We start from the raw sequence: 27,661 nt of genomic DNA on the forward strand, positions 1-27,661 counted from the left end.
CTATCTGCATTCTGATCCAGATACTGTATGTTCTTAACATAAAGTGAAATTTCTCATACTTCATGATGAAAGAAAAAACTGAATTCTCATTGTTAATAAACAAATAAAGACAATTCTCTGCATCATTGTGCATGTTTGCTTTATCTAATCTCTTCACAATTTGCTCATTCATTTTAATTGTTATCAATTGCATTAAAATTCAATGGATAGAAGTATAACATATAGCAAATATGTAAATTAGTAGATGGAGTATATTGAGCACTAAAATCATCTCCACTGAGGAATGCTGAGGGAAGACTGAGGGGATATTTTCATAGTTTATCCAAAGCTCTTATAATTCAAAGCATTGAAATTTACTGAATGAATCCAGAGGAGCCATAACTCCTGAATGCTGAGTGCTGATAATTTACATTTATTTATCAATTAATTGCTTGCAAGTTCCCGTATACACACACTTTGCAGAATAACCTTATAGGATTATTGTCCAGGAATGACTGCTGTCTTTTTGGCAATAAGAATATAGGGCTCAGGAAATCACATGGATTCAAAATCTTCGATTTTCTAATAATTAATTCTTGCTTCCTTCATTAATATTTATTAAGCTTATCCTGACATTAAAAAATATTATATATCGAAATATTTTAAAAACATAATTACCCTTGATATTCTCTAATACTTAACTGAAAATATCCAGGAACATTTGAGAACCATTTACAGGGCTTATGAAAACTGATAGAACTCTATATTAATCCCACACAGCAGCCTCTTTGTTAGAGCCAGATAGGGACGATGTTGAGAATGCAGAGGAACATCTGCAGAGCATGAATTGTCCTCATTTTGTATTTCTCCACTACTCAGTAATACCCACTCCCCTAGAGTTATCAAAGGTTGGGTTTTATTCAGCTTCCCCACACCTCTGCTGAGCAACATCTGTTCTATGGCTGTTAAATCTTACTCCAAAGTAAGTAAGTATAGGTTTGCTAAACAACACGGTGGAGTTAAATCCCAATATATTCTTATTTCTTCAAGAAAATTTTTAAATCAATAGAGAGCAATAAACTACCTCAGCAAAGACCTGTAATGTTCTCTATATGATCCTCGAATTTGGAGGGATCCAGATTGAGGAGTTAAGCAGGCAAAAATGGGAAATTTTAAGAAAAAACTTTCAAGGATAGGAGCGCCAACACATGACCCAGGCAGAGGTAGGATGGACATTACAGGCTTGGCATCTTCCAGGATATTGAGCTGAATTTGAGGAACACACCAATTCCTACAAGAATGAAAATGGGGTAATGGAGTAGGCTCTGAAACTGAATTTTCATGGGGCATTCGATGATGAAGCAGAACCTAGGCTCCCGGAAAGCTAGAACTCACTTCAGAGGAGCTCTCTGCTATTGCTCTCCTATCCCTCCCACCACCCCCCCCACACACATACACACACCCCTGCAGCTTTCTTCCCTTAAAAACTTACTACTGGGGAAGACAAACCAGTAAGGTAGATAAGACAACAAGAATTCCTACATATTTTATTCCAGTAAACATAAGGCCCAGGCTAAGATCAAAAAATAAGAATAGGAAATAATAATATTTGATTCTTCCAAAGTTGCAAAGAGAAGCTTTCTAAGAATGCATACTTGTGTGCAGTTTTCCTCCTGAATTGTTTCTAATATGCCACTTGAGGTATACTTGACATGCAATAAGTTGTACAGATATAAAGTGTACAATTTCATGAGTGTCTCACCATGTGATACTCATCACATGTGAAACCATCACTATAATCAGGTAACAAACATATATAGTACCCCCAAAACTTTCCTTTATGTTCCTGTGTTATTCCTCCAACTTACCACTGCCCATTCTTTATCAAACCCCCAGTTACCAGGCAACCATGGATCTGCTTTCAGTCACTATAGATTAGTTTCCATATTCTAGAATGGTATATAAATGGAATCATACATCATTGTGTTTTCTCTGTGCCCACAGATGCCTGTTTCTTCCTCTTTTTATAAAGACACCAGTCCTATTGTATTACGGCCTCACTGTATGGCCTAATTTAACCTTAACTACCTACTTAAAAGCCTTATATCCAAATACAGTCACATTGAGAGTGTGGGCTTCAACACATGGATTTTGGAGACAAACAAGTCAGTCCATAACAGTCTTTCTGAAGCAGATTGGTTATTAGCATTTTCAGTAAGGAGGTATGTTTAGTAAACAGCCCTCATCTTTTTTTAAGGGGAGAGGGGAATGTTATTATTTAATTCAAACCCCAGAACAAATTTTTAGCAAAGAATTCAGGATTATGGTTACATTCCTTAGCCCTTGAAAAAATGAATCAACTGTCTTCTGGCACACAATTCTTTGACACAATTTTTCATGTTATTCAAACTGGGATTATCTTCCCCTTTTGGAGATTACCTCTCATTACCTTGCAGCTACTTTCTGAATTCCAATTTGCCTCTAAGGTTGCAATTTTATTTCTCTCTCTCTCTCTCTGTGTGTGTGCGTGCGTGTGTATGAATATGTATATTGTATTTTGTTAAATCTAGAATGCATAGACTAGAAGACATGTCATTGTTTTATGTACCACCATTAACAAGTATCATTATTTTAATTGGTCAGAGGAGAGGGAAAATATGATCATCTTAATAAACAGCAAAAAATTTGATAGTTTTTAACAGAGATTTTATTATAATACTATACACAGGAAGATAGGAAACAAATATTCTCCCTGAACAATATTTTTAAAAGAATTTATCTCAAAGCTAGAGTCAGTATTACGTTTATTGTTAAAACACTAGAAAACACTCCATTTGCAAAGACAGCAGTTACGATCAGGATTACTTAACACTTTGAATGTTCAAACCATTTCATTATACAACTGATACCAAAAAAGAATTACGAGTAGTAAAATGGAGAAGTAAAATAATCATTATAAATCACTATATGCAGATGATATAATTTTCTATCTGCAAAGCCAAGAGAATGAGCAAAGCAAATGTGGTAGTTTAGTAAGGCAGCTGGCTTCTAATTCAACAAACGAAGCAAATTACTTTTTTGCATACATGCTAATCAGGTACTAAATATTATACAAAAATTAAAAACACTTAATATAGGTACTAAAATTCCATATTCTTTTATGTACTTTATCTACCAGATTGAGATGTAAGTTTAAGAAGCCTATTTTTAGTAACTGTGTCACATACATACATACACACGTACACACATGTATCTTATACATTATAGGTTTCTCATTTAAAAATCTCAAGAAAGGTGAATGATTGATACAAAATCTATATTACCTGTTTGTATAAGAACTCTTTATAGTATTCACATTCTTCTCTGTATGGTAATATACATAATTTCATATATCCTAATTTGTGATATGTTTGGATGGTGTTGATTCCAAGCATATCTTTGTAAAATTCACAAAGTTATACACAATGAAAGAACCTTGAGGAAGTATAAATTTATATAACATACAAGAATTTCTTAGGAGCTATTTTTTTTCTAATATATTCAAGATGATTCTCTAAATTCTTTGTGACCTGAGGGCTCCCCATCTTTGAACATGTACCTCAGCCACAGTAGCACTGACAGAGAGGCCTGTCTCAGCTTCTTGTTTCCAAGAATCAGAACACATGAGTGACATGAAGGATAAGCCATTCCCATCACCTGGGAAAGAATAATTAGATTTTCCTCCAACCTTTCAGAGGTCCAAACTGATATGAAAAAAGACAGAGAGAAAATGGCATAGAGTAGGAAGAAAGTCATCATACTTTTAACTCCTCTGTGGGCTTTGGTGCTGGCGTCTCCGGATCTTTTGACAGTGTGCTGCATCTTCTTGCGATGTTTCCACATGGAGAAGATGAGGAGAAGAAACATTGCCAGGGACAAAGTAAAGGGTATGAAAATGAACACAGTGCTGGTTAATACAATAAGACTGGAAAATCGTGTAAAGTTACTTGAATCAGAACTGCAAGTCTTGTTTCTTCTGTATCCATTGATACTGGCATTTATATGGATGTTTATCAGTGCAATATTTAAAAACAAGAAGACCGAAGTCACAAGAAGCAGCACCAAAACCACCTTTTTAACTCTCCATTTTAGGTAGAGAAAAATAGAGTTAGAAAAATTGGCTATCTTGAGAAAATAAAAAGTACCGAGGCCTGTAGCTAACCAGACACTAAAATGATTGATCACTGTCCAGATATTAGTAAGCATTCTGAACATTTTTTCAGTGGCAAATAAAGCTGGGAAAAACACAGACACACACCAGCTTCCGAATATTAACCAAACCAGGCTAATTTTAGAGATTGCCAAAGCAGTGAGGATCCGATCAACTGAAGAGATCTTTCTTCCCTTGACCCAGTCAATACAGTTCCCCAGTGCTATGAAACTATTTCCTAAATTTCCAATTATAAATTCCACAATTAAAACGAATGTAAATATGCTCTTTATGACACCACCCATTGCCTGTAAGAGCATGCCCCAATGTCTAACATCACTGCTGAAGACTTCTTAATGCATTCATCTAAAATGCTATGTATATCTGATTCTTGAAAATTCAATAATATATTCCCTTTAAAAAGGGAATGTTAAACCAGCAACCATCCAGATTTGCTAATGGCTGGGTTTAAAGCTCTCTTCATAAAAATCTCTGTATTTCCCCAGACAGCTCAGCTGAGCTTCATCCAGATGCTGTGTGCCTTATACACAGTAGGCTGAAGTCTTTTGTAGCTGGTGAGAAAGGAAACACTGAATTCTCATTTGTAAACATGCAAATAAGGACATATTTATTTTCATTGGTTTGTGTTTTTTTTTTTTTTGTCTTATCTACATACTTCAGTCTGTCAAATTGAGTTCTGGGGAAGTATCATTACAAAAATTGGTATATGAAACTTTCTAAGCACTGAGAATTTTTACATACTTCCGAGTTTGGGTGGAGAAAAATGGGGAGATGATGGTGAAAGTTTACAGAACCTCAGTTAGACAAGAGGAATAAGTTTTGTTTTGCTTTTCTGAGATCTATTGAACAGCATTGTGAATATGGTTAATAATAGTGTATTGTACATTACAAAATTGCTGAAAAAGTAACTTTCAAATGTTCTCACCATAAAAAAATAATATTTGTTACCTGTTATCTGTTATATTTATTATCATTTGAATACATTAATTAGTTTCATTTAATTATTCCACATAGTATTCATAAATCATAACAACACCTGATACCTCATAAATGTATGCAAGTAAAATATGTCAATTTACAATAAAAATAAAGAAAATAAAGAAAAATCAGATGGTTTTTTAAAGTTAAGTCTGTAAAGGGACTTATTCATAGTTATCCAAAGCTCCTCCTACAAAGTAGCAGAGTTTTCTAATAATCTTGTGGAAGACATTATTCCTAGAATGCTGGGTACCAAGAATAATACTTTTCTATTATTTTACTTTTTACAAGTACATGCACAGCAAACATGCGTGCGCGCGCGCACACACACACACACACACACACACAAACGCATACATTTATTTGGGATCTAAATCTTTTTCTCTTTTCACTTTAATAATTCAGGCTTTTTACTTTCAGCATTTATTATGCATCTAGTTCATGTTTAGTACTGTGATAGTTTTAAACACATTTAAAAAGACTTGCAAGTTTATATTAAATAGTATTACACGTAAATATTCTGGAGACTTTGGAAATATTTTCTCTGTACATGTGAGAAGAGGTGGAAATCTATCTGTTGTCTCATAAAGCAGTCATTGTGTTTGAATGAGTTCATCCACATGGCAAGAATTCTTATTCTGTGCCTCTCCCCTGCCCAGTAGGGCATATTGCTTCATCAGCACCAAATACCTTCACATTTTTTTCACATATACTCACTCTCCCAGCAACATCTGCTCCATGATCCTCACTACAGGGACCAGTGTAGATAAAGGATGACATACTGTCTAGCCAAGATGGGGAAATCAGCAGCATGATACAGTCATTCTTCTTCAATAGCTAAAAAAGTAAGTAAAGTGAGCAAAGCACCAATGAAACAAATTCAGCAACAGCTACCAAACAAAGTAGAAAAATATGCCTCATAAACGTCAAAGATGGCAGAGAAAGATGTAAGGTGTTCCACTATGAAGAACTGATCCCTCACCTTCAGTCCCCTGAAGCAATGCTAAGCAAAAATAAAATAAAAGAAAACCAAAATATCTTGGAAATTACCGTACATTTAGTCAAGAGAGCTATTGAAAAGGCAAACTCAGCTAGCATGGACAAATATTAAGGAAAAATCCCAAGGCTAGAAGTACAAACGTACTATCCACGTAGAGACAAGAAGGTTACCCTGGCCTCGCTATATCCAGGCAATAAAGATGAGGTTGGGAAAGAAGACAAAGAGAAAGACAAACTACCATGGTGGGTGGGGGGTTGTGTGGTGGGTTCTGTTGAGACTTCATGGATACTTTGAAAAGAGAGCAGAGCTCACGTCTCCAGTGAGAGCTACAATAACCCCAGAGGGTCTCGCCCAAAGGACCTCAGCACTTGCATCATTCATGCTGGGTTGAAAACACTAGGTTTTCATTGGAACAACAGCTCTTAGGGAAAGGCAATCTTTTTCAGAAAAAGAGCGGCAAAAATAATAATTCCCACACACTACATCCAGAAATTAGAATAAAAACTCAGTTCCTCAGAGAAGAGCAGTGTCTTAATCCATTTCAGTGTCAAAGTTACATTTAGGTGTACACAGAACAGATTAGTGTGTTTCATTTTAACTTTTTTATGCATCAAAATTTATGTACTAACTGTATCAAATGTTTGAATTTATTATTAAAATTTATTATTTATTATTAAAATGTATTATTTATTATTAAAATTTATTTGAATATTTCTCCCTTCACTTCTTGTATCATACTTTTGGATTTCCTTGCATTGGGCTTCACTTTTCTCTGGTGCCTTTCTGATTAGCTTAATAACTAACCTCCTGTATTTTTTTTTTCAGGTAAATCAGGGATTTCTTCTTGGTTTGGATCCATTGCTGGTGAGCTAGTGTGATGTTTGGGGAGTGTTAAAGAGCCTTGTTTTGTCATATTACCAGAGTTGGTTTTCTGGCTCCTCCTCATTTGGGTAGGCTCTATCAGAGAAAAGATCTAGGGCTGAAGGCTGTTGTTCAGACTTTTTTGTTCCAGAGGGTGTTTCTTTGATGTAGTATTCTCCCTTTTTTCCTATGGATGTGGCTTCCTGACAGCTGAGCTGTAGTAATTGTTATCTCTCTTCTGGATCTAGTCACCAAGAAAGTCCACCAGGCTCCAGGCTGATATTGGGGTTGTCTGCACAGAGTCCTGTGATGTAAACCATCTGTTGGTCTCTCAACTGTGGATACCAGCACCTGTTCTGGTGGAGGTGGCAGGGGGGTGAAATGGACTCTGTGAGGGTTCTTAGCTTTGGTGGTTTAATGCTCTATTTTTGTGTGGTTGGCCTCCTACCAGGAGGTAGTTCTTTCTAGAGAGCATCAGCTGTGATAGAATGAAGAGGCACCGGCAGTGGGTAAGTCACTAGAACTCTCAAGAGTTTATGCCCTTTGTGCTCAGAATACCAGGGTGGGTAGGGAAGTACCATCAGGTGGGGCAGAGCTAAGCATGTCTGAGCTCAGACTCACTCTCTCCTGCTGTGGCTGCTAGGGGGGATGGGGCTGAGGTTTCCAGGTTAATGGAGTTATGCACCTAGAAGGAAGCTGCCTCTGCTGAGTCATGCAGGTTGTTGTGGAAGTGAGAGAAAGCTGGCAGTCACAGGCCTGACCCAGCTCCCATGCAATCCAAAGGGCTGGTCTCACTCCCACCATGCCTCCCCAATGGCACCCTGTCTGTTTCCAGACAGTCGGCAAGCAGGGCTGAGAACTTGCCACAGGCTACCCACCTCCTAGCTGTGAAAGAAAGCAGGACTTTAGTTCTTCCCCTGCCTATTTAGTCTGCACAATGGATTTGAACTCTTCCCTCAGTTCTGGCCAGGAGGCTTCTCGATGACTTCAAATTGTTCCAAAATTCAGCTGGTGATTTCCTTCTCTCTGTGGCATTTCCCTCTTGTCACCCTCCCAAAGGATCTTTGTGATGCCACACAGGAATAGCCTGCTTGAGGACCCAGCGAGCTCACAGGGCCTTTTCTACTGCTCCCTCTATTCCTGTATTTTGCTCAGCTCTCTAAATTGACTCAGCTCCAGGTAAGGTTGTAATCTTTTCCCATAAAATAGACCTTCAGTTTTCCCAGGGGAGGTTGTGTTTGGGGGCAGAGGATCTCCCTTTCCCACTTCTGCAATTTGGGCCTTCACAGTATTTGGGGTGTCTCCCAGGTTCTGCAGGAGCAGCCCACTTTCTTCAGAAAACCTGTGGGTCCTCTCGCATTTCCTGATTTTTTCTGTAGTCTTTCTGGAGCTAAAATTCATGATGCAAGCCTTCACAAGCTACTCTGTCTTTCCAAGTCAGAACTGCAATTTAGTCCTGCCTCCCATCCACCATGATGGAGCTGATTGTTTTTCACATTTTAGTAATAGCCATTCTGACTGGTGTGAGATGGTACCTCATTGTGGTTTTGATTTGGATTTCTCTAATGATCAGTGATGTTAAGTTTTTATTCACATGCTTCTTGGTCACATGTACGTCTTCTTTTGAGAAGTGTCTGTTCAGGTCTTTTGCCCACTTTTTAATGTGGTTGTTTTTCTCTTGTAAATTCAAGTTCCTTATAGATGTTGGATATAAGGCCTTTGTCAGATGCATTGTTTGTAAATATTTTCTTTCATTCTGTAGGTTGACGATTTACTCTGTTGATATTTTCTTTTGTTGTGCAGGGGCTCTTAAGTTTAATAGGATCCCATTTGTCAATTTTTGTTTTTGTTTGATTGCTTTTGATGTCTTTGCCATGAAATCCTTGCTCATTCCTAGGTCCAGGATGGTATTGCCTAGGTTGTCTTCCAGGGCTTTTACAGGTTTCTGTTTTACATTTAGGTCTTTAATCCATTTTGACTTGATTTTTTTATATGGTACAGGGAAGAATTTCAGATTTGATCTTCTGCAGATAGCTAGCCAGTTATCCCAGTGCTATTTATTAAATACGAAGTCTTGTTCCCATAGCTTGTTTTTGTCAGTTTTGTCAAAGATTAGATAGTCATAAATGTGTGGCCTTATTTCTGGGATCTCTATTCTGTTCCATTGGTGTATGTACCTGTTTTTATACCAGTACCATGCTATATTGGTCACTGTAGCTCTGTAACATAGTTTGAAGTTGGGTAATGTGATTCCTCTAGCTTTGTTAGCTCTGTTGTTTTCACTTAGTATTACTTTAACTGTTAGGGCTCTTTTTTGGTTCCATATAAATTGTAAAATAAATTTTTCCAGTTCTGTGAAGAATCTCATTGGTAGTTTGATAGGAATAACATTGAATCTGTACATTCCTTTGGGCAGTACAGCCATTTTAATAATTGATTCTTTGTATCCATGAACATGGGATGTTTTCCCATTTGTTTGTGTCTTCTCTGATCTTTTTGGGAAGTTTTTTTGTAATTCTTATTGTGTAAATTTTTCACTTCCCTGGTTTGCTGTATTCCTAGGTATTTTTTTTTGTGTGTGGCAATTGTGAATGGGATTGCCTTCCTGATTTGATTGTTGTTGGTTTATAGGAATACAAGTGATTTTTGTACATTGATTTTGTATCCTGCAACTTTTCTGAAGTTGTTTATCAGATGAAGGAGCTTTTGAGCCAAGACTATGGGGTTTTGTAGATAGAGAATATGTCAACTGCAAACAGTCTGACATACTCTATGGTTTTTTGGGCGTCCTTTATTTCTTTCTCTTACCTGATTGCTCTGGCCAGGACTTCCAATACTATGTTGAAAAGAAATGGTGACAGAGGGAATCGTTTCCTTTTGCTGGTTTTCAAGAGGAATGCTTCCAGCTTTTGCCCATTCAGTATGATGTTGGGTGTGGGTTTATCATAGATGGCTCTTATTATTTTTAGTATGTTCCTTCAATATCTAATTTTTTGAAATAGTTTAACATGAAGGGATGTTGAATTTTTATCAAAAGCCTTCTCTGCATTTATTGAGATAGTCATGTGGTTTTTGTCTTTAGTTCTGTTTATGTGATGAATCATATTTATTGATTTTTGTATGTTGAACTAACTTTGCATGCCAGGATGAGGCCTATTTGATCATGGTGGATTAGCTTTTTGACAGGCTTGTGGATTCAGTTTGCAAAGGTTTTGTTGAGGATTTTTGCATCGATGTCCATCAAGGATTTTGGTCTGTAATTTTCTGTTGCTGTTGTGTCTCTGCCAGGTTTTGGTATCAAGATGATGCTGGCCTCATACAATGAATTAAAGAGAAGTCCTCCTAAACTTTTTGGATTAGTTTCTGTAAAAATGGTAACAGGTCTTCTTTGTACACCTGGTAGAATTTGGCTGTGAATCCAGCAGGTCTTGGGCTTTTTTGGGTTCATAGGCTATTTATTACTGATTCAATTTTGTAGTTCATTATTGGTCTGTGCAGGGAACAAATTTCTTCCTGGTTCAGTCTTGGGAGTATCGGGTGAAATTCACCCCTGATATTTCACTTAGGTTCTTTTCTATTTTCCCTAAGTGTCAGCCAGTCTGAGAAATAAAAAGACAGAGTACAAAAGAGAGAAATTTTAAAGCTGGTGTCTGGGGGAGACATCACATGTTGGCAGGTTCCATGATGCCTCCTAAGCCATAAAACCAGCAAGTTTTTATTAGTGATTTTCAAAAGGGGAGGGAGTGTACAAATAGGGTGTGGGTCACAGAGATCACATGCTTCACAAGGTAATAAAATATCAAAAGGCAAATGGAGGCAGGGCAAGATCACAGGACCACAAGACTGGGGCAAAATTAAAATTGCTAATGAAGTTTTGGGCATGAATTGTCATGGATAACATCTTATCAGGAGACAGGGTTTGAGAGCAGACAACTGGTTTGACCAAAATTTATTAGGCAGGAATTTCCTCATCCTAATAAGCCTGGGAGTGCTACGGGAGACCAGAGCTTATTTCATCCCTCAGCTAAGACTGTAAAAGACAGCTGTCCCCAAAGCGGCCATTTCAGAGGCCTCCCCTCAGGGACGCATTCTCTTTCTCAGGGATGTTCCTTGCTGAGAAAAAGAATTCAGTGATATTTCTCCATTTGCTTTTGAAAGAAGAGAAATATGGCTCTTTTCCACCTAGCTCACCAGCAGTCAGAGGTTAAGGTTATCTCCCTTTTCCCCTAAACATTGCTGTTATCCTGTTCTTTTTTCAAGGTGCCCAGATTTCATATTGTTCAAACACACAGGCTCTACAATTTGTGCAGTTAATGCAATCATCACAGGGTCCTGAGGCAACATACATCCTCCTCAGCTTATGAAGATGATGGGATTAAGAGATTAAGGTAAAGACAGGCATAAGAAATTATAAAAGTATTAATTTGGGGAACTAATAAATGTCCATGAAATCTTCACAATTTATGTTCTTCTGCCATGGCTTCAGCTGGTCCCTCCGTTTGGGGTCTCTGACTTCCAGCAGCAGGGAGGGTGTGTGTGTCCAGGAATTTATCTACCTCTTCTAGGTTTTCTAGTTTGTCTGCACAGAGGTGTTTATAGTGCTTCTGATGGCTGTTTCCATTTCTGTAGGGTAAGTAATAACATTCCTTTAAATCATTTCTAATTGTGTTTATTTGGATCTTCTCTCTTTTCTTCTTAATTAGTCTAGCTAGTGGCCTATTTTATAATTATTTTTAATTCCAACTCCCAAATTCATTGATCTTTTGAATGGTTTTTTGTGTCTTAATTTCCTTCAGTTCAGCTCTGATTTGTGTTATTCCTTATCTTCTGCTAGCTTCAGGGTTGATTTGTTCTTTTTTCTCTAATTCTTTCAATTTTGAATTTAGATTGTTAATTTGAGGCCTTACAAACTTTTTGATGTGGGCATTTAGTGCTATGAATTTCCCTCTTACTACTGCCTTAGTTGTGTCCCAGAGATTCTGGTTTGTTGTATCTTTGTTCTTATTATTTTTATAGAACTTCTTGATTTCAGACTTAAATTTATCTAAAAGTCATCCAGGAGCATGATGTTTAATTTCCATGTAATTGTATGCTTTAATAATTTTCATTGTGTTGACTTTTATTTTTATTGCACTGTGGCCTGAGAGTGTGTTTGGTATGATTTTGGTTATTTTACATTTGTTGAGGATTGTTTTATATCCAATTATGTGGTTGATTATAGAGTATGTGCCGTGTGGCTATGAAAAGAATGTATATTCTCTTATTTGGGGATGGACACTTCTGTAAAGGTCTATCAGATCCATTTGGTCCAATGCTAAGTTTAGGTCCTAAATATCTTCATTAATTTTCTGCCTGTATGATCTAATACTGTCAGTGGAGTGTTGATGTCACTCACTATTATTGGGTGGGAGTGTATGTCTCTTTGTAGGTCTCTAAGAACTTGCCTCATGAATCCAGACATTCCTGTATTGGGTGCATATCTATTTGGGATTGTTAGGTCTTCTTGTTAAATTGAATACTTTACCATTATGTTATATCCTTGCTTGTCTTTTTTTAAAAAAACTTTCATTTGTTTGAAACTTGTTTTGTCTGAAATTAGGATTGCAACCCCCCCTTTTTTCTGTTTTCCATTTGCTTGGTAGATTTTTCTCCATTTATTTATTTTGAGCCTATGAGTGTCATTAAATTTGAGACAGGTCTCTTGAAGACAGAATACCATTGGGTCTTGCTTTTTTATCCTGCTTGCCATTCTGTGCCATTTAATTGTGTCATTTAGCCCATTTACATTCAAGATTAATATTGATATGTGTGGATTTGATCCTGTCATTGTGCTGTTAGCTTGTTATTATGTTGTCTTGTTTGTGTTGTTGCTTTACAGTGACACTGGTCTCTGTGTTTCAGGGCTTTTTTTATTAGCTGGTAGTGGTGTTCTTTTCTATACTAAGTGCCGCTTTCAAGATCTCTTGTAAGGCAGATCTGGTGATAATAAATTCCCTCAACATTTGCTTACCTGAAAAAATCTTCCTTCTCCTTCACTTAAAAAGCTTAATTTGGTTGGATATGAAATTCTTGGTTGAAGATTTTTTTCTTTAAGAATGTTGAATATAGGCCTCCAATCTCTTCTAATTTGTAAGAACTCAGCTGACAGATCTGCTGTTACCGTGATAGAAATCCCTTTGTAGGTGACCTGCCCTTTCTCTCTGGCTGCCTTTAACATTCTTCCTTTTATTTCAATCTTGGGAAATCTGATGATTATATATCTTGGAGATGATCTTGTGTAGAATCTTGCATGAGTTCTCTGTATTTCCTGAATATGTCTGTTGGCCTCTCTAGCAAGGTTGGGAAAGAGTTCATGAATGATATTCTGAAATATACTTTCCAAGTTGTTTGCTTTCTGGCTCTCCCTTTCAGGGATTCCAGTGATTTACAGATTTAACCTCTTTTTATAATCCCATACTTCTCAGGGGTTTTGTTCATTTCTTTTTATGCTTTTTCTTTATTTTTGTCTGACTGTATTATTTCAGAAAACCAGTCTTCAAGTTCTGAAACTCTTTCCTCAGATTAGTATATTCTGCTGATAATCCTTGTGATTGCATTGTGAGATTCTTGTATTGCGTTATTCAGCTCTGTCAGACCCATTAAATTCTTTCTAATACTGGTTATTTCATCCTTCAGCTCCTGTATCACATTATTGTGATTCTTATTTTCCTTGGATTGGGTTTTGTCTTCCTCCCAAATCTCAATAATCTTTGTTTCTGCCATAAACTGTATTCTGTCATTCTAGCCAGTTCAACCTTGTTAAGAACTCTTGTTGGAAAACTGCTGTAGTCTTTTGGAGGAAATATGATATTCTGGCCATTTGAGTTATTGCATTTGTTCTTTCTCATCTCTGTATGTGGGTGTTTCTTTAACTGCAGTGTATATTGAGCACAGTAAATAGACTTCCTTTCTGGATGTTTTCACCAGGGAGAGCCTTTATGTAGGGTATTTATTTGAAGCTGACTTTGTGTCTCTGGCTTCAAAGGGGGTTATGTTAGTGAGGCATTTTTGGTGTTGAAGTTTTGGGGTGTAATCCAGCAGGTGACACTTACGCTTATTGGTCAGTTGATAGACTGTTGCTCAATTATATGTTTCCCCTATGTTTCCTCACAGTTGCAGCCATGTTCCCTCTCAGTGTTCTGAAGATGTAGGTTCCTTGTGCCCTTCAGTCCTGGCTACAGTTCAAAACTTGGCATTCCTGAGCTGCCAACTGCAGCCCTGGTGGAATCTCAGTGTTTATATTCCTTTCCCAGTTTAGAGGTAGCACTGAAGAGATCTTAGTAGTGGTTGTGGCCAAGAGTCAACTTCTGGGGGTTCCATCCCAGAGAGATGCAGGTCAGCAAACACTCAGTGCAGTCAGCCCAAGATGGAGGGTTTGTGCATTTGTGGGACCCATGGAAGTCTAACTGGGTTTCTCTCCTTGGGTTGACTGCATCTTGTTGGAGGTATGGATAAGGCACTTAGGATCTTTGCTCCTTCATTAGTCCAAGAGTGGCAAGGGCAGTTCTACTGCAGAGGCCAGTGGCAGAGAGGTTTTCAGTTGCTCCTGGAGGCTTTGTCCAAGATTAGCATTAAGAATTTAAATTTACATTTCTAGATTATACCTTCTTTTAAAAATTAATTTAAAGAAAAGCTTATAATTTTAACTTGTATTTCTTACTACCATAATGCACTATGCTTCTTTGTTAAGAAAAACATGATAATTATAATACCATTGTATCTATGCACATATGTAGTTTTGGCTTAATTTTTTATTTATTATTTTACTTTATTTTCTGATTTTTAAATATTTTTACTATTGTGGAACATAACATAGTTATGAAAAGTAACAAAACTTAAATACACAGTTAGGGAAAAAATTATAAGTTTATCTCCCATGTTTACTACATCTTGGCCAAAAAATAAAATTTGCCAAAAATCCAGACACTCCCCATATATACCTTCTTGTTGATATTGTTTCTCTTTAGTTTTCTTCCTCCCACATACCCCAGTTGTTATGATAATCACTTATATGTTTCGTTTTAGAGTTTTGCCACCAATGTAATAAATTACAATGTATTAAAATATATTTTTGCAAACTTCATATAAATTGAATTAAATTGAATATTTTTTCAATATTGATAATTCCTCTCACATCTGTATTAGCTATTTAGCTCAAATTTGTTCATTTTCTTTGTTATATAAATTCTTTGTAAACATGTCACTCTGGTTTGCTTTTTAATTGCTGTATAGTACTCTACCACATAAGTATGCCATAATTTATTTATCATTTTATCACTGATGGACATTTGGGAGACTTCTCAACTTGAGCTATTAAAACACAGTGATACACACTTTTTTCATATGTATTCCAGTAGGAGTACAAATATTGGGTCTTATGAGGTGATCCTCCATCATAATCAGATTATGTCATACTCAGCCAAAGGAATTCTTTCAATTGATAATCCTAGGAGAAGTGTCTGAAAAATTTTCAGTGCCTCATGTCCTTTTCAAAATTAGAAACATCAGAATAATTTTTGCACTTTTATATTTATATAAAATATTATTAAACTTAACATTTTACAATTTAAATTCACATTTGAAATGTAACTGTAGTTTAAAAATTACATATTACTCTTTTTTCATTCTATGACTCTGATTTCATATACATTTCTTAAGAATAAATTATATATTTTATATACTTATTTGTATTATGTTGTTAACTTTTCTAATCTTTTTTCTTGAAGTTTCAAATTCTCTTTTGTTATCAGCAAGTAGAGTCATACCAGAGATATTTTCTTCAATCAAACATTATGTCAAATGACTTTGAGAAAATATGATTAGCTATCAGCATATTGTAAGGGAAAATTAGATTGTTTAGATTGTTTAACAACCCTTGAAAGAACTCATTAAAAAAGTGTTAAAATATTAAAATGATTATACATTTAATATAGGCATCATAGGAAAATACAAATTCTATCATTACTAGTTTGGAAAAAAAAAAGATTGGTAGTAAACTTCCCATGTCTGAACAAACACACATTAAAAAAGGGCAAGCCCAGTATCACTGGTCATGATCCCCTTTAAGGTCTTGATCTTAAACTCTCTGCGATCCTGATTTCTGAATGTGCAGTAAAATTCTTGGTTCTTCTAAATTCAATTCTGGGACCAATGTCAAATAGGAAAGCACTAGGGCATACTAATGGATGAGTTCAATGCTGCCTTTATGGAAAAAATGTAATTTTCAAAATGGCTCAAATTACCTACTATTTAAACAACGTCTCTTCTTGCTATAGGCTTTTTTCATAATAATTTTGAAGTAAAAGCTGATTTCTCATTTGCAAGCATGCAAATGAAGACATATTCTCTTTCATTGTTTTGCAATATTTTCCTTGTGTAGTCATAATTTGTGTTCAGCAACATCACTTGCTATGGAAATTTTTAAACCCAATACATAGATCATATATTGGATGTCTAAATTTCTGAAGGAAGCTTGATCATAACTTGTATCATGACTGCTGTTAATTTATTTTTCTCAATACCAGATACATGTAAACAGAATCTAAATTTTTCCTATCAAAAGCATTCAAAATTTTCTTGGGAAGACATATACACCCATACACATATATATATATACCCCACATGAATGGGAATAGTTTTTGTCCTACAGTTTCCAAAATGGAAAATAAATTTTAGGGATGTCACATGCAGGTTGAAATGGCCCTATTTTCCTACTCATAATTTTCAGCCCATTTTCAATATTTATCGAACTGATCTCGCATCCTTAGGCTTTTAAGGAAGTCATTCTCTTAAGTCAATTTGATATACAAATATGAATTATTTAATTAAATATTCAGCATTTTTGTAAATATTCCTTGAGCACTTAAAAATGTGTTTTCGATTGAAGAATATTGACTTCTCTGTATATGAATATTTGGATATTTTTCTTTCATTTTAACTTATTTTTATTATTTAATGGTTTAAGATTAACAGATGTTAAAGTCAGTCTCCCATGTTGGGTTTTATTCATTCTCAGTTTTTACAGTATAATTGTTTCTAAGAAAGGATCTTGGAGTCAGACTGCCAGGAAAGGAAATCCAGTTCTCTGCTTCATATAGGTATGATCCGAGAATCTATTTTACAACAGCCTTAGGATAGCTATCTATTAAATGCAGATGATAATAATACCCTCTTTGGATAGTCTTTATGAAGAGTTAGTACACATTTGTATAACTGATTTCAATATCATCTGTCTGGTTCAGGCACGAAACAAGGATTGCTCGTGTTTTATTTGATCTTGTGTTACTTGATACAGAGAAGTTACCTGTGAAAACTTCCACTTTTGAATAGATATAATAGGTTCAAGAAAGCAAGATGTCCTTCTGCAACAACTAGGATAAGATAAATAAAGGGGCCAAAATTATGTTTGTATTCATCAAAGAGCTTGCAAGCAATAAGGACCACCTGAAACGAAATCCAGCACAAGGCGAGTCTTTACGTGTGAAGAGCAATTTATAATGCAACCCTCATCACGTCACAGAAAGCTTTTTCTGCAGAAAATGTAAAACTACTCCAAAAATATGCCTGGAAATGCCAAGTGATTAGGCCAATAAAATAATTTTTTTAAAAATACAAAGTTGGAGGATTAGTTTCTCATTTCAAAGTTTACTGCAAGTTTACTGGACTAAATCAAGACACTGTGGTAATTGCACTATGAGAGACAAAAAGAACAATGAAACACAATTGACTGTCCAGAAATTGGTAATGACATTCATGGTCAGCTGATTTTTAAAATCATACAATTGCAATTCAATAGGAATTAATCATTTTTCTCAACAAATGATTCTGGGAAAATTAAATATCCACATGCATAAAGATGAATTTAGGCTACTGCCAATGCCCGCATGGAAGCTGGCAGCCTTGGGCCAGCCTGCACCCCATCCCGGTCCAAGAGCCTATACCCTGCCACACTGCTGCTGCTGGCATGTGTTAACAAGCTTGCATTACACTGTCACTATTCAATGAAGAGCTTTGGCTGGTACCATCCTTCAGAGTGTTGTGGCCAGCAATTCAGGAACACAATGTCCCTTCCAGCACAGCAGATTCCCAATGTTGAGGTGCCAGAGAACAAAGTCCGGTGTCCAAAACTAGACCCCAGACTTAGAGTTAGAAATCTTTCCCCCCCTAAAATCTACCAGAAACAAACTCATTTGATGGAATCCACAGTGAAACCCCAAAGTGTGTCAAAGAAGATAAAAACAGAAAAAAAAAAAAATCCAAAGAATGGCAACTTCAAAGATTGAAGAATATCAGCCCACAGAGATGAGAAAGAATCAGCACAGTAACTGTGGCAACTCAAAAAGCCAGAGTATCTTCTTACCTCCAAATGACCACGCTAGTTCCCTCCCATGCTGAAAAGGCAGAAATATGATTCAGAACATGGATAGGAACAAAGATCAATGAAATTCAGGAGAAAGTCAAAACACAATCCAAAGATTCTGAGGAACGCCATAAAATGATACAGAAGACACAAACAAAATGGTCATTTTAAGAAAAAATCCAACTGATCTGATAGAGCTGAAAACATCACTTCAAGAATTTTGGAATACTAATGCAAGTGTTAACAACAGAATCAACAAAGCTGGGGAAAGAATCTCAGAGCTCAAGAGTAGTCCTCTGAAATTACTCAGTCAGGCAAAAATAAAGAAAAATAATGAAGAAGAATGCACAAAACCTCCAAGAAATATAAGATTTTGTTAAGAGACTAAATATATGACTCATTGGCATCCATGAAATACAGGAATAGAAGGCAAACAACTTGGAAAACCTATTTCAGGATATAGTCCATAAAAATTTCCTCAACCTTGTTAGAGAGGCCAGCATTCAAATTCAGGAAATGCAGAGAACCCCTACGAAATACTACACAAGAAGAATATACCCAAGACACATAGTCATCAGATTCTCCAAGGTGAAAATGAAAGAAAAAGTGCCATAGGCATCTAGAGAGAAAGGGCAGGTCACCTACAAAGGGAACAGCATTGAGCTAACAGTGGATCTGTTAGCAGAAACTCTACAACCAGGAAGAGATGGGGGCTCATATTCAGAAATTTTTTGAAAAAGAATGTCCGACCAAGAATTTCATATCCAGCCAAACTAAACTTCATAAGTGAAGGAGAAATAGGATCTTTTTCAGACAAACAAATGCTAAGGGATTTCATTACCACCAGACCCGCCTCACAAGAGGTCCTGAATGGACTGCTAATCATAGAAAAGAAAGATCATTATCAGCCATAACAAAATCACACTTAAGGCCATAGACCAGTATACTATAAAGTAACCACAGAAACCAGTCTGCATGATAAGCAGCTAACAACATAATCAAAGGATCAAATTCCCACATATCAATACTAACCTTGAATGTAAACAGGTTAAACACCCCAACTAAAAGGCACATAGAGGCAATTTGGATAAAGAAGCAAGACGCAATGGTATAGTGTCTTCAAGAGACTCACTTACATGCAGTGATACCCATAAGCTCAAATTTAAAAGATGGAAAAAAATCTACCAAGCAAATGGAAAATAGAAGCAGGGTTGCTATTCTAACTTCTTTTTGTTTGTTTGTTTGTTTTGAGTCAGGGTCTCACTCTGTTGCCCAGGCCATAGTGCAGTGGCGCAATCTCAGCCTACCACAACCTCTACCTCCTGGTCTCAAGAAATCCTCCCAACTCAGCCTTGCAAGTACCTGGGACCACATGTGTGCACCACCATGACTGGCTAATTTTTGTATATATTTTTTTCTTGATAGAGACAGGATTTTGCCATGTTGCTCAGGCTGGTCTCAAACTCCTGGGGTCAAGTGATCCACCCACCTCAGCCTCCTGAAGTGCTGGTATTACAAGTCTGAGCCATGGCACCTGACCTTGATAATCTACTTTCATACAAAACTGTCTTTAACCAGCAAAGATCAAGAAGAAACAGATGGGCATTACATAATTGAAAAAGGCTCAATTCAGCAGGAAGACATTACTATTCTAAATGTATATGCACCTGACAAAAGAACACCCAGATTCAGAAAGCAAGTTCTCAGAGACCTATTAAAAGATTTAGAAAATCACACAATAATAGCAAGAGATTTCAACACCCCACCAACAGCACTAGACAGAACATCAAGGCAGAAAACTAACAAAGTTATTCAGGACCTGAAATAGACACTTAACCAAATGAACCTAATAGACATCCACAAAACAGTTCACCCCAAAACAAGAGAATACACATTCTTCTCATCTGCACATGGCATATAATCTAAAATCAGCCACACAACCTAACATAAAACAATTCCTAGCAAATATGAAAAAAAGAAAACCATACCAACCACATTCTTGGACCACAGCACAATAAAAATATAAATAAATACTAAGAAAATACCTTAAAACCATATAATTACATAGAAATTAAACAACCCTCTCCTGAATGACTTTTGGGTACATATTGAAATTAAGGCAGAAATCAAGAAATTCTTTGAACATAATGAGAACAAAGATACAACATACCAGAATCTCTGGGATATGGATAAGGCAGTGTTAAGAGGAAAGTTCGTAGCAATAAACACTGACATCAAAAAGTTAGAATGATCTCAAATTAATAACATAACTTCACAAGAGAAACTAAACAAACAAGAGCAAACCAATGCCAAAGCTAGCAAAAGACAATAAATAACCAAAATCAGAGCTGAACTGAAGGAAATTGTGATTTAAAAAAACATATAAAAGGTCAGTGAATCAGGATTTGATGTTTTTAAAAAATTAATATGATAGACCCCTAACCAGACTAATAAAGAAAAAAAAGAGAGAAGATCCAAATAAACCCAATCAAAAATGACAAAGTGGATATTACCACTGACCCCACTGAAATACAAACAATCCTCCCAAACTACTGTCAACACCTCTATGCCCACAAGCTAGAAAACCTAGAATAAATGGATAAACTGCTGGATATGTACAACCTTTCAAGACTGAATCAGTAAGAAATTGAATCCCTGAGCAAACCAATAACAAGTTCCAAATTGAAAGAGTAATAAAAAGCCTACCAGACAAACAAACAAACAAAAAAAGCCTAGGACCTGATGGATTCTCAGCAGAATTCTACCATGTGTATAAAGAAGAACTGGTACTATTCACACTAAACCTACTCTAAAAAACTGAGGAAAAGAAACTCCACGCTAACTCATTCTACAAGGCTAATATCACCCTGATACCAAAACCAGGCAGAGACACAACAATAAAAGAAAACAACCTCGATAAACATAGATTTAAAAAAACACTCCACAAAATGCCAACAAGCTGAATCCAGCAGCACATCAAAAAGCTAATCCACCATAATCAAGTAGGCTTTATCACTGGGATACAAGTTTGGTTAAACACATGTAAATCAATATATGTGATTCATCACATAAGTGAAACTAACAAAAACCACATTATTATCTCAATAGATGCAGAAAAGGCTTTCAATAAAATTCAATGTCTCTTCATATTAAAAACTCTCAACAAACTAGACATTGAAGATACATACTTCACAATAATAAGAGCCACCCATGACAAACCCACAGCCAATATCATACTAAATGGGCAAAACTGGAAGCATTACCCCTTGAAAACAGGAACAAGACAAGGGTGTCCTCTCTCACCACTCTTATTCAACAGTACTGGAAGTCCTGGTCAAAGCAATCAGGAACAGAAATAAATAAAAGGCATCCCAATAGGAAGAGAAGTCAAATTATCCCTGTTCGCAGATAATGTGACTTTATACCTAGAAATCCCCACAGTTTCTGGCCAAAATCTCCTTGGTCTGATAAACAAACTCAGCAAATTCCCAGGATACAAAATCAATGTACAAAAATTAGTAGCATTCCTATAGCAACAAAATTCAAGCAAAGACAAATCAAGAAGGCAATCCCTTTCACAATAGTCCCCAAAAATAAAATACATAGGAATACAGCTGACCAGGGAGGTGAAATATCTCTACAAAGAGTATTACAAGAGACTGTTCAATTAAATCCAATAAGACACGGACAAACGGGAAAACGTTCCTGGTGCATAGATGGGAAGAATCAATATTGTTTAAATGCCCATACTGCCCAAACCAATTTAGAGATTCAATGCTATTCCTGTCAAATTATCATTGATATTCTTCACAAAATTAGAAACAAACTATTTTAAAATTCACTGGGAATGAAAAAAAAAAGCCCAAATAGCCAAGGCAATACCAAACAAAAAGAACAAACAGGAAGTATAACATTACCTGACTGAACCATACTACAAGGATACAGAGACTAAAACAGCATGGTAGTGGTACAAAAACAGGCATGTAGACCAAGGGAATAGAATAGAGACCCGAGAAATAATGCCACCCACCTACAACCATCTAATCTTCAACAAAGTTAACAAAAACAAGCAATGAGGAGAGACTCCCTGCTCTATAAATGGTGCTGGGATAACTGGATAGCCATGTGCAGAAGATGGAAATGGACACCTTTCTTATACATACACAAAACTCAATGCAAGCTGGGTTAAATAATAAAATGTAAAACCTAAAACTATTTTTTTAAAAAACGGAAAAATAACCTAGTAAACACCATTCTGGCATAGGACCTGGCAAAGATTTCATGGCAAAGACACCAAAATCAATTGCAACAGAAACAAAAATTGAAAAGTGGAACCTCATTAAACTGAAGAGCTTCTGCACAAGAAAAGAAACTATGAACAGAGTAAACAGACAACCTGCAGAATGGGAGAAAATATTTTGTAAACTATGCAACTGACAAAGGCGTAATATCTGGAACATATAAGGAATTTACATTTACAAGCAAAAAACAAATACCACCATTAAAAATTTGATAAAGGACATGAACAATTTTCAAGTGAAGACATACACTCAGCCAACAAACATATGAAAAAATGCTCAATATAACTAATCATTAAAGAAATGTGATTCAAAACCACAATGAGATACTATCTCATACCAGTCAGAATAGCTATTACTAAAACCCCCAAAAAACAACAGATTCTGGCAAGACTGTGGTGAAAGGGAATGCTTTCACACTGCTGGTGGGGAGGTAAATTAGTCCAGCCATTGTGGAAATCAGCATGGCAATTTTCCAAAGAACTTAACACAGAATTACCGTTCAAACCAGCAATTCCATTATTGGATATATATCCAGAGAAATATAAATTGTTCTACCATAAAGACACATGCATGAAAATATTCATGACAGAACTATTCATAATAGCAAAGACATGGAATAAACCTAAATGCCCATAAATAGTAGACTGGATAAAGAAAATATGGTACATACACACCATGGAATACTATGCAGTCATTAGAAAAAAAACAAGATGATGTAGCAATATGGATGGAGCTGGAGGCCATTATCCTAAGCCAATAAACATGGAAACAGAAAACAAATACCACATGTTCTCACTTATAAGTGGGTGCTAAACATTGAGTACCGATGGACACAAAGAAGGGAACGACAGACACCACGGTCTATGTGAACAGAGAGAAGGAGGAGAGTGAAGATAAAAGAGATACCTATCAGGTACTCTGCTTACCACCTGAGTGACAAAATAATCTGTACACAAAGTGCCTGAGACATGCAATTTACTTACATAACAAACCTGCACATGTACCCCAGAATCTAAAATAAAAGCTAAAAAAAAGAAAAAAAAACTGCAAAGTGAAATGAGATTTATCTTTAAATAAGGTAGTATTGAAGGCCTCAATGATTCAATGATATCTGAGGAGTGATAATGCTCAGTGTTGATATCTGAGAAAGAGCAATCCAAGAAGAAGGGACACAAGTATGAAGTCCCTGAGGCAATGCTTGGCATATTCAAGAAGTGACACAAAGGCCAGTGTTGTTAGCATGGGATGAGCCAGGTGTTTTAGGACACACAGGCAGACAAAATCAGATCATTCAAATGATTATAAGACTTTGTAAGGATTTGGCCTTTACTCTGAATTAGATGAAAGCCACTGAAAAATCTGGAGGAGAAGAATGGCATGATCAAATTTGCGTTTTTACAGGTTCTCTCTGGCTGCCACCTTGAGAATACATCAGGATAAAAGGATGTGCAGAACTAGAAAGAATAATTAGAAACTCATGGCAAATATCCTGGCAAGATATGCAGCAGTTTAGACTAGTATGGCAGAGTGATGACAAGGGATTGGATTCTGTAGGTTTTTGAGGGTAGAGTCAACAAAATTTGCTGATGCCTTAAAGATGAGTTCTGAAAGAGAGAAAATATTGACTCCATTTTTTTTTAGTCTAAGCATCTGAAAGTCTGAAGTGGTCATTAGCAGAAGAGGGAAAGACTGTAGAAGAAACAAATCTGACAATTGGGGGAAGAGCAGTATTTTGATTTGGACATGTTAGTTCAAGTTCTTGTTAGGCATCCAAATGAAGATGTCAAATAGTCTATTAGAGAAAGGATTCCGGAGACCAGCGTTGAGATCTCAGCTGAAAGATTAAATGTTGGCATCATCAGCACACAGAAAATAAGTAAGGCCACGAGTAGACGAACTTACCTAAGAAGTGGGAGTTAAAAGAGAAGGAAAAAAACGTAAATTTAGACCCTTATTTTATACTGTACACAAAAATTAACTCATAAGTAATTGATCATAGAGAAAAAACTTAAGAAATAAGATACTAACAGATACTGAGACATTGTACAAAATGCAAGAAATCAAAAATGGGTTAGTAAACCATAATTCTATCTATGTATTTCTTCACTTATATCATTATCTAATTATATATAGATCACCATATAATTAAAATCCCCCACGTATCAATCTGCCAATATCTGCATTGCTATATTGGCAAAATGATATATATGAATATATAGATGAATAATCAGCCTTATTCCTCTCTATTGAACCATTTGGCTACATTATCAGTAAGGAGACTGCATGAGATCACCAACAAAACAAGTCTGATTGATTAAAGATTGAAGAATTGAGACCTTCGGCACTGTGACATTTTCGGTTTAGAGGCAAGAGAAAGAACTAGCAAAGGAGATTGAGAAGAGGTGCCCAGTGAACAACAATAAAATCAGAAGAGGGCAGCATCCCCCCAGTAAACCATGTTCGATGTTGCTAATAGAGCATGTGACATGAAGACTAACCATTGGCAACACACACTCACTGGTGATCTTAACAAATGTCAGATTTAATGAAGTGGTGACAGCAACAGCCTCATTGGATTGGGCTGATAGGCCAATAGTTGAAGAGGCTTCATACTTTGCTAAATAACTATAAATCAAGAGGAAAACAGAGTTGAAAAAGCTGAGTCCTGAGGTCAGGCACTGATATGACAAATCAAAGACCCTCAGCCAGTTCTCAGGACTGAGCCAATTCACAGAAGCAGAGATAAACGACTGAAAGGAAGCTTAAGTCCTCTTGATAATGAACACTGGGGGTGGTAGTACATTTTATATCCCTATTCAGTTAACCTATCTGGCCTCTGCCAAAACCAGATGGATTATCAGATGAATGCACATTAGCATAAACTTAAATCGCACTTGCAGATGCTCTCTAGGATGTGGTACCTTCACTGAGCAGAACGTGGTTTCCGGTACTTTGTATGTGGCTTTTGATTTGGCGAATGTTTTTAAATCTACACCCTTTGTGAGAGAAAAATCAAAACAATTTGTTTGTTGGGGTAAGAACAAAAGCACTGCTTCACTGTTTTATGTCAGAGCTGTGTCACTTCTGTTTTCAGTTTAATTGGCATTTTGCAAAACATCATGCTAACTCAATATATTAATAATATTACTTTAATTGGTATTCATAAGCAGGAAGTGGCAAGTTCCTTAAATATAGTAAAATAGTATTACTTTGAACAGAAGTAAAATACCAGAAGAAGAGAGACATAAACCTCAGCAGATTCAGGAACTTATAACATAGATGGTGTTTTTACAGGTCCATGCTCCTGGTCCTTGTGTCAAAACATCCTTTTTAAAGTAAACGGCATGTTTCCTGATACATAATTCTTCTCACTAAAAAAGAGCCACAGTGTTTTTTGGGCCTACTGGGATTTTGGAGTCAACGTATTCCTCATTTGAGGATATTGCTCTGACTCACTAATGGAGTTTCCAAAGGCCATTGGTCTCAAGTGGAACCCAGAACAAAAAAGGGTTCCATAGCAGCTATAGGGTCTGGCCTAAGCTGCTCTGCCCATTGTGCCAGATGATCCAGCAGAATTCAAACATGCTAGAGGCATGCACAGTGGGCATTATAGGACTCTGTCCAACTCTCTGACAAATCCATAGGAGAGGGGAGAGAAAACCCCTAGGGAATTAGTGCAAGACCATTCCCTCTTCAGCAGAGGAGTGCCCTCTGTCTCAAAAACAAAACAGCAGTTGCAGAAGATTAGAGACAAGAGAAAGAACCAGCAAAGGAGATTGAGAAGAGGTGCCCAGCGAACAATGATAAAATCAGAAGATGGCAGCATCCCCCAAATAAACCAGGTTCAATGCTGCTAATAGAGCATGCAACAGGAAGACTAACCATTGCCCCTCTAAGCATGAGCGCCTCTAAGCACAAGACCCTCTGCAACAGTGGAAATCATATGCCCATAAAGCCAGCCATGACTGGAAGACATGAGCAAATCTGAGTGGTACAAGGAGTAGACAGTATTGGACTTAAACATGTCCTTCCTCAGATTCCCTTAACTGTCTCTTATTCTCTAGGCCAGCACCTTGCCTGATCCAGATCATCCTACCATCCTTCCTATAGGGACTTGAATGGAACACCACACTGTGGGCCTGAGGTCTGTCTTTCATAACAGCCACCAACGGACTGGATGATGGAAAGCAGAACAGCAGAGATGGTAGTTCTGCCTCAGGGAAACCCTGGCCAATGGGAAATAGAAGACAGAAGACAGCTGAACAGATACATTCTCCCTCCTCTCTCGCTTCCATGGACTAATGCTGGCTGTGGTATTCCCCTTGTAGCCTTTCTGGAAAAGTACTAGGATCCAAGTGCATGCATCTGATGACCACCATGCTGTCTCTCTCACCTTATAATGAAGTTGCCACAACAGTCACATACACACAACACATTGTTACAATACATCCCAACACGTTCTTTCACATCTGCTCTTGCCTCAATTTCCACGTGCTCTTGCCTCAATTTCCACATGTCCCTACCATTGCTGCCCTGGACTTACCTTCCAAAGAAATGTTATCACTTTAATATCAGACATTGGCTCTAGTTCTAGACCTCCAAAGCTAAGATATTCATTCAGTGGTATACTTTATTTTTCACTCACTTTTCTGTGATTTTATAATATGGCAATTAAAATGTTCATTTAGAAAGGATATTAAAAATATTATATAAAAATCACATTTTAGTAAGGTAATTCATAACTCAATTTTTAAAATTGAAATGCATTTTTTACATAATAACCAGCTAGAAATATCACAATACAAATATATCATTCACAATCGAGAAAATATATACAAATATCCAAAAATCTTTTATATGCTGTTTTGAAGGTATTGTAGTAGGTGCCATCAGATTTTGATGTTCCACCTTGTCTCCATGTTTTTCGTCTGATA

General features: G+C 36.6%; 2 protein-coding genes and 1 long non-coding RNA gene across 4 annotated transcripts in view; 1 reads left to right on the plus strand and 2 right to left on the minus strand.

The window, feature by feature from the left end:
• Nucleotides 1-27,661, minus strand: part of LOC739542 (salivary acidic proline-rich phosphoprotein 1/2) — a 201,555-nt gene that overhangs the window by 89,233 nt on the left and 84,661 nt on the right. The gene's annotated exons all lie outside the window — the stretch shown is intronic.
• TAS2R14 (taste 2 receptor member 14) lies at nucleotides 2,767-6,831 on the minus strand. Its single transcript, XM_016922974.4, has one exon. The coding sequence runs from the start codon at nucleotides 4,486-4,488 to the stop codon at nucleotides 3,520-3,522; it is 969 nt and encodes a 322-aa protein (XP_016778463.3). The 5' UTR covers nucleotides 4,489-6,831; the 3' UTR covers nucleotides 2,767-3,519.
• On the plus strand, nucleotides 8,125-22,963 carry LOC134807552 (uncharacterized). Its single transcript, XR_010148268.1, has 2 exons — nucleotides 8,125-8,207; nucleotides 11,289-22,963. It is a non-coding gene; the product is annotated as an uncharacterized LOC134807552 (long non-coding RNA).

Source organism: Pan troglodytes, chromosome 10 (genome assembly GCF_028858775.2).
Source record: "Pan troglodytes isolate AG18354 chromosome 10, NHGRI_mPanTro3-v2.0_pri, whole genome shotgun sequence".
NCBI lineage: Eukaryota > Metazoa > Chordata > Mammalia > Primates > Hominidae > Pan > Pan troglodytes.